This window comes from Rhinolophus hipposideros, assembly GCF_964194185.1.
Source record: "Rhinolophus hipposideros genome assembly, chromosome: 9".
NCBI classification, from domain to species: Eukaryota; Metazoa; Chordata; class Mammalia; order Chiroptera; family Rhinolophidae; genus Rhinolophus; species Rhinolophus hipposideros.
The window spans coordinates 29,086,264-29,100,453 of NC_138055.1; the positions used below are offsets into that span (position 1 = coordinate 29,086,264).

The 14,190-nt window shown below is 36.2% G+C and overlaps 1 protein-coding gene across 1 annotated transcript in view; it reads right to left on the reverse strand.

Moving 5' to 3' along the window:
• The window catches only part of GUCY2C (guanylate cyclase 2C), a gene marked incomplete at both ends in the record, with an annotated part of 70,286 nt that overhangs the window by 34,577 nt on the left and 21,519 nt on the right, over nt 1-14,190 (reverse strand). Inside the window, 2 exons of the mRNA XM_081059543.1 lie at nt 3,393-3,504; nt 5,617-5,702. Of these exons, the coding sequence (XP_080915669.1) occupies nt 3,393-3,504; nt 5,617-5,702 (198 nt within the window). The remainder of the gene's footprint in view (nt 1-3,392; nt 3,505-5,616; nt 5,703-14,190) is intronic.

A 14,190-nucleotide genomic window follows, 5' to 3' on the forward strand; every position in this document is an offset into this window, starting at 1 on the left:
AAATAAATTACTACTAACTTGGAATTAATAGCATTAATACCATTGTGGGCACATCTGACTTTGATCAATTCTGTTTATTACTATAATCACCGTTTCCATCACCACCACCATCACTACTACCTCCACTCTCATACCCCCAACCCCACACAGAAAACAAAAGTGAATGTAAGAAATGCAGTTTCAACAAGGTGGGTGATTCTACTCATTCATCTTCTAAAATTACACATGCTGTGGACTAGAACATGAATTGGAGGAAATATGGGGGACTCCTATCTGTGGGTCCTCAGCCCATCTCATTTCCTATCAGCTTCCCACAGTCATTTCACTACACTAAATCTAATTATGGTATTTAAGTATACCATATACTATATAAATATAGTAATTCTGAATTCAACGTACTTTTTAGTTTTGCTTATTAGATAAGTCACAGGCTCAAATTAGTTCTAAGGCTAAGCTTCTGCTGCCTTCTGGTGGCTGCTCTGGTTATCACATTCTATTTAATGTGATTCACAATGAATGCAGATTGAGTGTATAACCCCAAGTTCATATGACATGATACTTAGAAAGAAACTTGGGATCAGTTAACAAATCTACTGAATTAAAAGAGGAAGATACTCCTACTTAAAGAAGTAAATTGACTAAAATTACACTGCATAGATTAGTGTTGACTTCCTTCTTTCCTTCCTTCCCCTTCCTTCCTTCCTTCCTTCCTTCCTTCCTTCCTTCCTTCCTTCCTTCCTTCCTTCCTTCCTTCCTTCCTTCCTTCCTTCCAAGGCACTGTGTTGAGACAAGAAAATATAAGTAAAGAATGAACCGCACACATATAGTGTATGGTATAAAAAGATGTGTAAACAAATAAGTGGGATATAAGTACTATGCTAAAAGTCTGGTAGGATAAGGGCAAGCTCAATAATCTCCTGAGATTCTAAGAAAAAGCTTAGCAAAGGTGAACTCCAAGTTAAATACCGAGAGTGAGTGGTTGTTTACCTGTTGCATGGGAGTGTGATAAATTTTAGTTAGAGGGAGGAGCATCAATAAGGACACAGAGCATGAAGTTGCAGGTACCTTACTTTAAGAAAGTAGAAAGAAGTTGAGAGAGTGGGGAAGGGGTTTCAGGTAAGATAAAAAGGCTGGAGATGCAGAAGATTGTGGATGTTTTGTGCTATAATAAGTCACTTGCACTTTACTCTGTAGGAAAAGTGGTGCTGTCAAATGAAGTATTAGCAACAGTGTGGAAATCTGAATGGGATCATACTGTCATTCTGGTGGCAGTGCTGGGGGGATTGGAGGTGCGCTGGAGGCAGGACTGAAGCAGGAAGTCAGCTGGATGCTATTATAATCCAGGAGGCAGAGGATGAAGGCTAGGATGGGAACAGGAACCAAATCTGTGTTGTCCATTGCTCTCCTAGGTGCTTAGAATATCACCTGGCACTAGGTAAATCTTTGCTGAATTAATGAAAAGATGGACAGTGTAATCTCCAGATGAAAGTTTGTTACTCAGTTGGCAGTTGGGTACACAGGTAAAAGGCCAAACGTGACTATCTTATTTGCATACTATTTGAAAGATTGAGTTACTTTATTTGTAAAGTTTACAACTAAATGTAGTAATAGTTGAGTAATGAAAAGCTTTGGATAACTGAATTTTCTAGTTAACTGAGGACGAAGTGAAATTGCCCAGGATGATGCTATGCTCCTGTCATATATAATAAGAATATTTAATGTGATCTCTTTTAGGTAAATAATGAGAACTCTCTCAGAAATTACTTTTTGAGAAGTTTAGTACTTACAAAGCACAGACCTTCTATTCAGTAACCAAAATATCTTAAACCTCTTAAAGAAACAGATTAAAAATCCAAACCTAATATTGTCACTGAGAGTGGTAATTAAGGAGAAAGAAAAAATAATTCTAAATACAAAAGTTACTGAAATCTGTGAGAAAGGAGATATATTTCAGAAGTCAAGTTTGGTGTGAAACCTAGGGAGCTTGAAGATTGTTCTAGAAATATAAAAAAAGTTTGCTATAGAAAAGAAATCAACTTTAAAAAGCAATGCTAACAGTAAATCTGAAGTCAGCTCAGGACTGCTTATAGTTTAGAAGAATGGGATACTCACTTCCCATCTCCCTCTTTGCTTCAGTCAACTGTTCATGCTTATTGGATAAAAACACAGGGGTCATTTTGAACCAAATTTGACTCATGGAGCTCAATATGACTGGAAACCTACTAATAGCTTTAACACAAGCAAACTCATCAAACCAGAACTGTTCTCTTTAAGTCAGATCAATATTTCAAAGTTGCTGTCTGTAGAGCAGGGCTGTGATAGAAATATTTCTAGTTTATAATTTTTAATATTTTTAAATGGTAAATTAATACTGAGTCACTATGGAAAATTTGGAAAACTAAGAAAAACATAGAAACCAAAAAATCCTCTAGGATCCTATTACTCAGTGGCAAATACTATTAACACGTTAGCATATTTTCTAGTCTTTTTTCTATTTATTGTTTTGCAAAGTTAGATTCTTAAATTAAAAAGCTGTATTTTCCTATTACTTTACAATATAAGTCTTTTTCCCTCTTTGTAAATAATTATTTTTCATTGGTTGTGTGATGCTTCATTTATGATTATATTGTTCTAAGTCATTTTACTAAGGGTTTTTCCACTTTTTTTTTCTTTTTTCCATCTTTGGGCATAAATGTTTGTCCAAATTAAAAAATAGATTAGTTAACATGGAGTTACTTACTGTTCACTCCTTGACCAAGCCTGTCAAAGACAGACTGTCCTGAGACTGTGTTGCCCAGGACATACTTGGCCGGCCCTGTCAGTGATGTCCAATGTTGTATAGTTGTACTGTAGCCTGCATGGGTGAAGGCCTGGTCATATTAGGGCTTGCCATGATATGATAGTACCTCATCTTAAATAGGTGGGTAGCCATCATTATAACCCACATATGTGTCCTATGAAGGAATGGGGGGGAGACTTCAGAGGCCATGCTTATTGACCACCCCTCAGCCTGATGACATCAAGTATTCCTTGCTGAAATATGTATTCTTTGAGTTGATTACAATAACATGTACATGGAGTAAGAATATATGTCGCTGTGTTCCTTTTGCCAATTGTCAAACCTAGTTTTCTACAGGATAATTTATGTCGAAAGGTCAGTAGGATACATATTAAAGAGGTATAACTAAAGTTAGAATAGAAATATTTTCAGTGTTAGATCAGAACTATAATATCATTTGTTGTGCAGGGAAATCCTCATTTACAAACCTGGCAAATATAATTCAGACAATAAACAAAACAAAAAACTCAGACTCATTGCATAAACTATAGAATTTACTCTCCTTCTCAGAAAAACAATTTTAAGCAAAGAAAATTCACTACGGACATCTTACCCTGGCCTGGAGTATCGTTAGGAAGTTTTTGGTTGTTCCAGATGAATGTGGGGTTCATATCCACATAAAAAGTCTCATTCTTGCGAGAGTCATAGGACAAAAGACGCTGATACTGTGCTCGGGCATGAAGAAGAAGGATGAACAGAAAAAAACATTTTAGAACAAGTTCTGATGAAGTTGACCATCCGTCCAATGACATTTGAATTTCACAGTAATAGTTCTCAGTGCAACAAGATAATGTTAACCAGCCAGAGAGCTAGTTAGGATCCATTTATTTCTTCACAGAACAAATTTGAATGTAAGTTCCATGTGAGTCAATTCGTTTTCTATCTTTTTTTATGACCATGCACTATGCTTGTCCAACACCAATTCCTTGGGTCTTTAGAGAACTGGTTCAAGTCTTTCATTTTGCAAAGGTTAAAATCAAGGCCAAGAAAAATTAAATAACTAGCTCCAAGTCACATGACTAGTGAAGCGCCAATGTCTGCCATAATATTAAGTTTCTATTGAAATGATGTGTTGAGAAAATGTGCTACAGCTAAAATCCATTATCCATTTTTATACTTATCAAGGGGCTGTAATATAATTCTACATTTCTTAAGGTTTATCAATTACATAATTTTCGAATCTCTTCTATCACTTTCTTCTAATGTGCTTTCTTATACACGACAATAGGTTTTTAAGATAAAATACTTTTAAGTAATCTGCCAATGGGAATATTAATATATCCTTAAATTGCTGCTGCATATAATGAATCAGCATTATAAAAGACATCTGAGAAATAGTCATCCTTCTAAATTTACCATCATTCCTTCAAAACATTCTGGATAAAAGTTTTACATCCTCAAAAGTACACTCTTAACTTGAGAGCAGAATCTATAATTGCATGTATTGAAAGGAAATTTGCTATATATTAGGGTATGGTACATTGACTCTCTACTGAGACCTACTCTGGAAACAATAATTTATCTATAGCCATATGTTTTGAAAATTAATACCTGATTTCCCCATATACGCATATTATACAGTACAATTAGTGACATTAGATTATTGAAAAATTCAACTAGATTTTCCTTCAAAAAAGTGAATGCACAGAACAACATTTTTTTATTTTGAACAACAGTCATGAGGCTGACATAGGATCTTACCACAGGTATCTGCCTCTCATCCCAGGTGCAAATAACTTAGAAGGGAGTGTAGTTACTTTGTTGTTACTGCTAGTCACTGATGCATGGAGGGGATCTTATTTTAAGGTATTCCCATGGACTGTATGCTAAATATAGCATTATGTTAAAGGTCCAGTATAGTAACTGATATTTTTGGAATATGTTTCTGAAATGCTGCACCTGAATTTCTGGTTTAACTTTCTCAATCTGGGCATTTTTCTCTACCTTTCCATATTTTCCACTACAGTTACCTTTTACAAAGCTGGGTCAATACATATATTCAATATATGATTAAGGATGTCATAATTCTCACACTGCAAAATTACATTAAAATGAATAAATTTTTGTCTTAGATTTCTAGTTACGTCAGGACCCAACCCCATAAATACAAAAGCCTTCTATTGATCATTTGATTGGCTATAATAGTGGCTTTCGTAGTTTGTGATAGGTACAACTTTGGGTGACATAAAGACAGATGTTTTGTTTTAAAATGAAATGCTGATCAGCTATCAACAATATGCCAGATAAGAAGCTAAGCACTGGAGACATGTAGAGGTAAGACTCACTCCTTTTCTTTAAAGAACCTACTTTGTAGGTGAGGAGAAAAGACATACTAATGTGCATAAAATCATAAATTATAGGGCTGTTTATATGTGCCAAGGGAATACAGCTACGATAATGATTTTCATGTGAGTTCAGATGGAGAGAACAGGGAATGTTTCACTGAAAATTTTAGTTGTGGAAATGAATAAACAATTCTTAGGAGAGAAGTGTCATCTTATCATTGGTACCCCATCAATAATCTGGTCTTCATATGAATGTATTCTAGGTGGTATTTTTTTTAATATAGTAAATAGAGTGATATTCTGAATAAAAATTCCATGGGTCAAAATGTTTAAGGAATACTGCTCCAAGTGGGGCATAATTGTGAATCTGAACTAAACTAACTTCCAATTTCTAAACATAATTTATCTAATTCCTTCACTATTACCAGCCTCCCAATTATCCCTCCATATTCAGTCACTTCACCCCAAGTTCCTGATAAGAAATCGACATACTTTTTTGGTCTCCACATTGGTATACAGAAGTACCATAGTGTTGTCAATATCCCCACAGTCATCCAAAGTCACAGAACCCGTATACCCTAGGGCAAAATCAGAAAGAGTTAGAGGCCTTTGTTAACTTCTTGACTGAAAGACCAGTTAGATCCTGATTCAGGACATGAAATGGGTTCAAAATGCTTTATTTTACTGAAAAAGTGTTGACCTAAATCATCTAATCTGAGGGTATCTGCATTGGTTTTTGGCCCTGAGATCTCTGAGGAGATATTTATGAGAGATCTTATTTAGTGGAAAGGAAACATATTTTTCATTGCATTTACAGTGGCACTAAATACACTCAGTCAACTCCTAATTATTAGTGAGAAGTTTTTGCTAAGAATATTTATTAAACTGCTAAGAATATTTATTAAACTATTATCACAATGTGTATGTCACTGTATAACACAACTTAGATTGTAAGAAGATCAACATCCCTTCACTACCGCTTACTGGCTGTGAAGACATTGAGAAAATTACTAAGTTTTCTGTGTCTTAGTTTCTCATCTATGAAATAATAGCAGTATGGGATAAACCTATGATATGGCTCTTTAGGTAAAAAAAGAAAGATCAAATATCAGCAATTTCATATGGTTCAACAGAATAGCTGATATTTATTTTGTGTTTACTATATCAGGCTCTGTGCTAAGTGCTTTATATGCATTTATCATTTTATTCTTCTTGAAATACCATGATACAGAAGCTATTATCTCCATTTTATTGATGAGAAATCTGAGGCTGAGATTTAAGTAACTTGCTCCAGCTTGTACAGCTAGTAGGTGGCTAAACTAGGACATAAACAAATGTCTCCTGGGTCTGAGCCTGTGTGAATGGCCATTAAGATCCTTGACCATGATTACGGATATGATAAAATTAAGAATACACATAAGGGGATTCTGAAAAGATGGTACAGTAGGAAGTATCAGAAATCTGTCTCCTCACTTAGACACTCATTGCACTGGCAGAATCTGTCTGATGTAAATATTATGGAACTCTGAGTTCTACTGAAGGCTTGCAACTTCCAGGGGGGGAAGGCTTAGATGGTCAATTGTGATTCATTTTGGTCCATTTCAGCTCTTAGCAGAGCAGCAGCTACTTATTCCTCCACCCCTCAGTCCTGTGGCAGACAGCTGTGCATGTGTTCCTGGAGCAGCTCACACACAGCTTGCAGGAACCAGGGTGAACAAAAAAGAGAGACCTGTCCTCCAGATATTGGAGATCTGTGTGCTCTGATTGCTGATTCTTACTAATGATTACAGAGGTGCAGACAAAAACATGGCAGCCATTGTTGTATCTGCGTCCCATTGTTGCAAACCCTATCCCCTCTGCTGATATGACTTTCAGGGGGTAAAGGGCTAATGCCCATTTCACCCCATTCATTTTTTTCTTTTACCTCTATGAGAGTCAGACATTGACAAGAAGGACATTCAAGCAACTGCAAATATGGGGGAAATTAGAAAGTCCTGGAACATGCCCAGGGAGGCCAGAAGCTCAGAAAAGACCTGAGAAGGCCATATGTTTTATACCTTAGGCTGATCCTCAGCATAGAGACAGCCTACAACAATAAAAACAAAAACAAAAACAACAAACTCTGGGGAATGGGAAATTCCCCAGGGGAGAATGGGGAATTTCCCAGGGAAGAATTTCTTATTCCTCATGTGATTTCCAGAATTACCACATTATTATATTCAACGTCCAGTTTTCAACAACAACAAAAAATTACAAGGCATACAGAAACAGGAAAGTATGGCCCATTCAAAAGAAAAAATGAGGTAACAGAAACTATCCCTGAAAAGGACCTGATGGTGGATCTATTAGACAAAGGCTTTAAAGCTACTATCTTATCCTCACAACAAGTGAACCCAAAGTTCAATCCCTCACACTGATGTGCAATTATCAACCAAGGCTCAACTACAAGAGGAGGGCACACACAACCCACAAAAGGGACACAGCTGGAGCACGTGGCTCAGGTGACCAGAAAGACTGTGCCACTGAACCCCACAGCACATCTACTACATAAGGGCACTTTACTAATACTGGAAGACATAGCAGCCGTACCTAATATATAGAAACAAACACAGGGAGGCAGCCAAAGTGGGGAGACAAAGAAACATGTCCTAAATAAATGAATAGAACAAAGCTCCAAAAAAAGAACGAAGCGAAATGGAGATAAGCAATCGAAGCAATCTATCAGACGCAGAGTTCCAACCACGGTTTATAAGAATGCTCAATGATTTCAGGGAGAACTTCAACAGAGAGATAGGAAACATAAAAATGGAGATGGAAACCATAAAAAAGAACCAGTTAGAAATAAAGGATACAATAATGGAAACTAGAACATATTACAGAGAATCAACAGTAGATTAGATGAAGCAGAGGATCCAACCAGTGATGTGAAAGATAAAGTAGCAGAAAACACCAACCAGAAAAGCAAAAAGCAAAAAGAATCCAAAAAGCTGAGGAGACTTTAAGGGACCTCCAGACAATATCAAGCATACCAACATTCACATTAAAGGGGTACCAGAAGGAGAAGAGAGACAGCAAGGAATTGAAAATTTATTTGAAGAAATAATGACAGAAAACTTTCCTAACCTGGTGAAGGAAATAGACATACAAGCCCAGGAAGCACAGAGAGTTCCAAAAAAGATAAACCCAAAGAGGCCAACACCAAGACCAACACCATCATAATTAAAATGCCAAAGGTTAAATTCAAAGAGAGAATTTTAAAAGCAGCAAGAGAAAAGCAGTTAGTTACCTACAAGGGAGCCCCCATAAGACTCTCAGCTGATTTCTCAACAGAAACTTTGCAGGTAAGAAGGGAGTGGCAGGAAATATTCAAAGTGATGAAAAGCAACGACATACAACCAAGATTGCTCCACTCAGCAAGTCTGTCATTTACAATTGAAGGACAGACAAGGAGCTTCCCAGACAAGAAAAAGCTGATGGAATTCATCACCATCGAACCAGTATTATAAGGAATCTTAGAGGGACGTCTTTAAGATGGGAGGGGGGTAAAGGATGGGTGAAAGTGAAAGGGATTAAGAAGTACAAATGGGGTGTTATACAGTAATCATGGGGATGTGGGTTATAGCATAAGGGATATAGTCAATAATATTGTAATAACAAGGTGTGGTGCCAGATAGGTACTAGCTCTATCAGGGTGCTAGATGGGAATGGGGTTGGGGGCAGGGTGAAAAAGGTGACGGCATTAAGAAATACAAATTGATAGTTACTACAGTATGGGGAAGACAATCAATAATGTTGTAAAGATCATGTAAGGTGCCAGATGGACACTGGACTTATCGGGGGATCACGACATAGACTGTGTAGATGCCTGACCAATGCGCTATACACCTGAAGAGCTGAAGTAGTATTGAATGTCAACTATAACTAAATATATAGGTAGATATAGTCACAGGATATGGAGTGTAACGTAGGGGAGATAGTCAATGGTATTGTAACAGCTATAAAAGATGTCAGAGAGATAGTAGCTTGGGGGGTGGGTTATCATTTTATGAGGGGAATAAATGTCTGACTATTACATTGCTTTGTACACCTGAAACTAATTTTAAAATTTTTTAAAAACTACTGTCTTAAAGATGCTCAAAGAACTAAAAGAAGACATGGATAAAGTCAAGAAAATGATGCATAAAAAAAATAAAAATATACAGAAAGAGAAAGAAAATCTAAAAATAGAAACCAAAAAGAAATTCTGGAAATGAAAAGTACAATAGCTGAAATGAAAAATTCACTACATGGATTCAAAATCCATGTAGAAGATCTTGCAGAAGACTCAGCAAATATGAAGATAAGAAAATGGCAATTATTGAGTCTGAGGAACGGAAAGAAAAAAGATCGAAGAAAAGTGAAAGGAACCTAAGGGACTTGTGGAACATCATCAAGCAGACCAACATATGCATTGTGGAAATCCCAGGAGAAGAGAGAGAGAAAGGGGTAGAGAGAATATTGAAAGTAATAATGTCCCAAAACTTCCCAAATTTGATCAAAGACGTGAATGGAAACATGCAAGAAGCTCAAGTAAGGTGAATTTCTTCAAGTAAGGTGAATTCAAAGAGACTCACACCAAGACATTATAATAAAACTGTCAAAAGACAAAGTCAAAGAGAGAATTTTAAAAGCAGCACAAGAGAAGTGATTTGTCACATACTAAGGCCACTCAATGAGATCGCTACCAGATTTCTCATTAGAAAATCTGTGAAACATACAGGCTTTGAATCTGGTGCAGGAAGAGCTTTGGAACTTCAAAAGCTCTCCGCATACCCACATGGACACTGCACCATGTGACCCAGGCGAACTATTAACAGAGGAGAAGCCTGTCTCCCAGGGAATCCCCCCCATTTTGTGAGAAGCTGGAATAGTGCAGAGAAAACATAGCACTACCATGTGTGAGAGAGAAAAAAAGACTGCAGTCAGAGAGAAAATAAAACATTCTACCAACACGTACTGGAAAACAAAAGAAAGACCTCTTCCTATCAACCTGTTCCAGAAGCTACTCCTGTAGATGTCTAGAAGAGAAATAATAAATCAGTCATTGGCAGGAATAACCAAGGCAACAAGACAGCTCAGAAAGAAAGTGAAAAGTCTCCAGAAAAGGAACTTAAAGATATGGAAATAAGTGACTTAAATGACAGAGAATTCAAGATTGCAGTTCTGAAAAAAACTCAACGAGATTCAAGAAAACACAGAAAAGCACTTCAATGAACTCAGTAACACAAAGAACAACATGAGCATTTTATGAAAGAGATTGAAATTTTAAAAAAGAACCAAAAAGAATATCTGGAGATTAAGAACTCAATAGAAGAAATTAAGAATGAAATAGCCAGCTTAGGTAGTAGAGTTGACCAGATGGAGGAAAGAATCAGTGACATGGAAGATAGAAACCTGGAAATGACATGAATGGAAGAAGAAAGAGACTTGAGACTTAAAAGAAATGAAAGAACTCTACAAGAACTTTCTGACTCGATCAGAAAGAGCAATATAAGAATAATGGGCATACCAGAAGGAGAAGAAAGAAAGAAGGGAACAGAGAATATATTCAAATTGTCGATGAGAACTTCCCAAACTTGTGGAGAGAACTGGCTCCTTGAAACCAAGAAGTAAATGGAACACCTAATTACCTCAATCCCAACAGGCCTTCTCCAAGGCACATTGTATTGAAGCTGTCTAAAATCAATGACAAAGAAAGAATCCTCAAGGCAGCCAGGGAAAAGAAGACGGTAACTTACAAAGTAAAGCCCATTAGATTATCATAAGGTTTTTCAGCAGAAACTCTACAAACCAGGAGAGAGTGGAACCAAATATTCATACTATTGAAAGAGAGAAATTATGAGCCAAGAATAACATATCCAGCAAAGATATCCTTTAAGTATGAAGGAGGAATAAAAACCTTTCCAGACATATAGAAGCTGAGGGAATACACGACCTGCACTACAAGAAATACTAAAGGAGGCTATTCGACCACCATCAACAGGGACAATTTGTGGCAACAAAAACATAAAAAGGGGGGGAGTAAAGGCCTGAACCGGAATATGGGAAAGGAGAAAGTAAGCGTGTTGAACAAAATGGAATACTCTAAATATCAAACTTTCTTTCACACAAACTTAAGGGTAACCACACAAGAAAAATTCAGAACTGAAATATATACTGTAATAAAAGAAGAAACAGAGGGAAACATCATAGAATACCACCACACAGAAATAATAGACAACAACAAAAAGGCAAAGAAACAATGGAGACACAGACTTACCAGCCTTACCAGAAAATTAAAGATAGAATGACAGGAAATCCTTACATATCAATAATCACCCTAAATGTAAATGGACTGAACTCACCAATAAAAAGGCACAGAGTAGCAGATTGGATCAAAAAACTAAACCCAACCATATGCTGTCTCCAAGAGACATATCTCAGCTACAAGGACAAGCATAGACGCAAAGTAAAAGGGTGGAAATTGACACTCTAAGCAAATGGTATCCAGAGAAAATCAGGTATTGCCATACTGATATCAGATGAAACAGACTTCAGGGTGAAAAAGGTAACAAGAGACAAAGATGGACACTTCATAATGGTAAAGGGGACTATACAACAAGAAGACATAGCAGTCATCAATACTTATGATCAGGGAGCACCGAAATATACCAAGCAACTACTAACAGAACTAAAGGGAGAAATTGACCAAAACACAATTATACTAGGGGAATTAAATACCTCATTGACAGCTATGGATAGATCATCCAAACAGAAAATAAATAACGAAATAGCAGCCCTAAATGACACATTAGATGAAATGGACATAATTGACATATATTGACCACTTCATCCTAAAAGTGCTCAGACTATACATTTTTTTCTAGTGTACATGGAACATTCTCAAGGATAGATAATATATTGGGTCATTAAATCAGCCTCAGCAAATTTAAGAAGATTGAAATCATACCAAGCATATTCTTTGATCACAAGACTTTAAAATTGGATATCAACTGCAAAATGAAAGCAGGAAAAAACACAAATACATGGAGATTAAACAGCATAATTTTAAAGAATGACCGGATCAAAGAAGAAATTAGGGGAGAGATCAAAAGATACATAGAAACAAATGACAATGAAAATACATCCTACCAAATTTTTTGAGACGCAGCGAAAGCAGTTTTATGAGGGAAATTTATATCATTACAGGCCTCTCTCAAGAAACAAGAAAAATCCCAAATAAATAACCTCATGTTACACCTTAAAGAACTAGAAAAAGAAGAACAAGTGAAACCCAAGGTCAGCGGAAGAAAGGAAATAACAAAAATCAGAGTAGAACTAAATGAAACAGAGAACAAAAAGACAATAGAAAAAATTAATGTGATAAAGAGCTGGTTCTTTGAAAAGATTAACAAAATTGACAAACCCTTGACTAGACTCACTAAGATAAAAAAAGAGAAGACACTAATTAACAAAATCAGAAATGAAAAAGGGGAAGTTATCACGGATACCACAGAAATACAAAGGATCATTCAAGAATACTATGAAAGACTATATGCCACCAAATTCAATAACCTAGAAGAAATGGACAAGTTCTTAGAAACATATAGCCTTCCAAGGCTGAACCATGAAGAACTGGAAAATCTAAACAGACCGATCACCAGTAACGAAGTTGAATCAGTCATTCAAAACCTTCACAAAAGCAAAAGTCCAGGACCAGATGGCTTCACTAGTGAATTCTACCAAACCTTCAAACAGGATCTAATACCAATCCTGCTCAAACTCTTCCAAAAAATTGAAGAAGAGACAGTACTCCCTAACTCATTGTATGAGGCCAACATTACCCTGATACCAAAACCTGGTAAGGACAACACAAGTAAAGAAAACTACAGACCAATATCTCTGATGAATACAGATGCAAATATCCTAAACAAAATTCTAGCAAATCGAATGCAACAATGCATTAAAAAGGTTATTTATCATGACCAAGTGGGGTTCATCCCAGAGGCACAAGGATGGTTTAACATATGAAAATCCATTAATGTGATACATCACATAAAGAAAATAAAGGACAAAAATCATATGATTATATCAATTGATGCAGAAAAAGCATTTGACAAGATACAACATCCATTTATGATTAAAACACTAAGTAAAATAGTGGAAGGAATATAGAAGGAATATACCTTAACATAATAAAGGCCATATATGACAAGCCCTCAGCTAATCTCATAATTAATGGTGAAAAACTGAAGCCCTTTGCTCTACGTTCAGGAACACGACAGGGCTGTCCCCTATCACCTCTGCTTTTCAACATAGTGTTGGAAGTCCTTGCCAGAGCCATCAGGCAAGAGAAAGAAATAAAAGGCATCCAAATTGGGAACAAAGAAGTTAAACTGTCACTCTTTGCAGATGACATGATGCTATATATAGAAAACCCTAAAGACGCCACCAAAAAGCTATTAGAAACAATCCACGAATACAGTAAAGTTGTCAGCTACTAACAATGAAATATCAGAAAAAGAAATACAAAAAACAATTCTTTTTGCAATTGTAGCAAAAAGAATAAAATACCTGGGAATAAACGTAACCAAGGATGTGAAAAACCTATATGCTGAAAACTATAAGACATTTTTAAAAGAAATTGAAGAAGACACAAAGAAATGGAAAGACATTCCGTGCTCATGGATTGGAAGAATCAACATAGTTAAAATGGCCATATTACCCAAAGCAATATACAGATTTAACACAATCCCCATCAAAATCCCAATGGCATTTTTTAAAGAAATAGTGCAAAAAAAACATCAGATTTGTTTGGAACCACAAAAGACCCCGAATAGCCGAAGCAATCTTAAGGAAAAAGAACAATACTGGAGGTATCGCACTCCCTGACTTTAGCTTGTACTACAGGGCTACAATAATAAAAACAGCATGGTATTGGCAGAAAAACAGACATATAAACCAATGGAATAGAATTGAGAACCCAGAAATAAAACCACATAAATATGGACAGATAATTTTTGACAAAGAAGCAAAAGTCATACAATG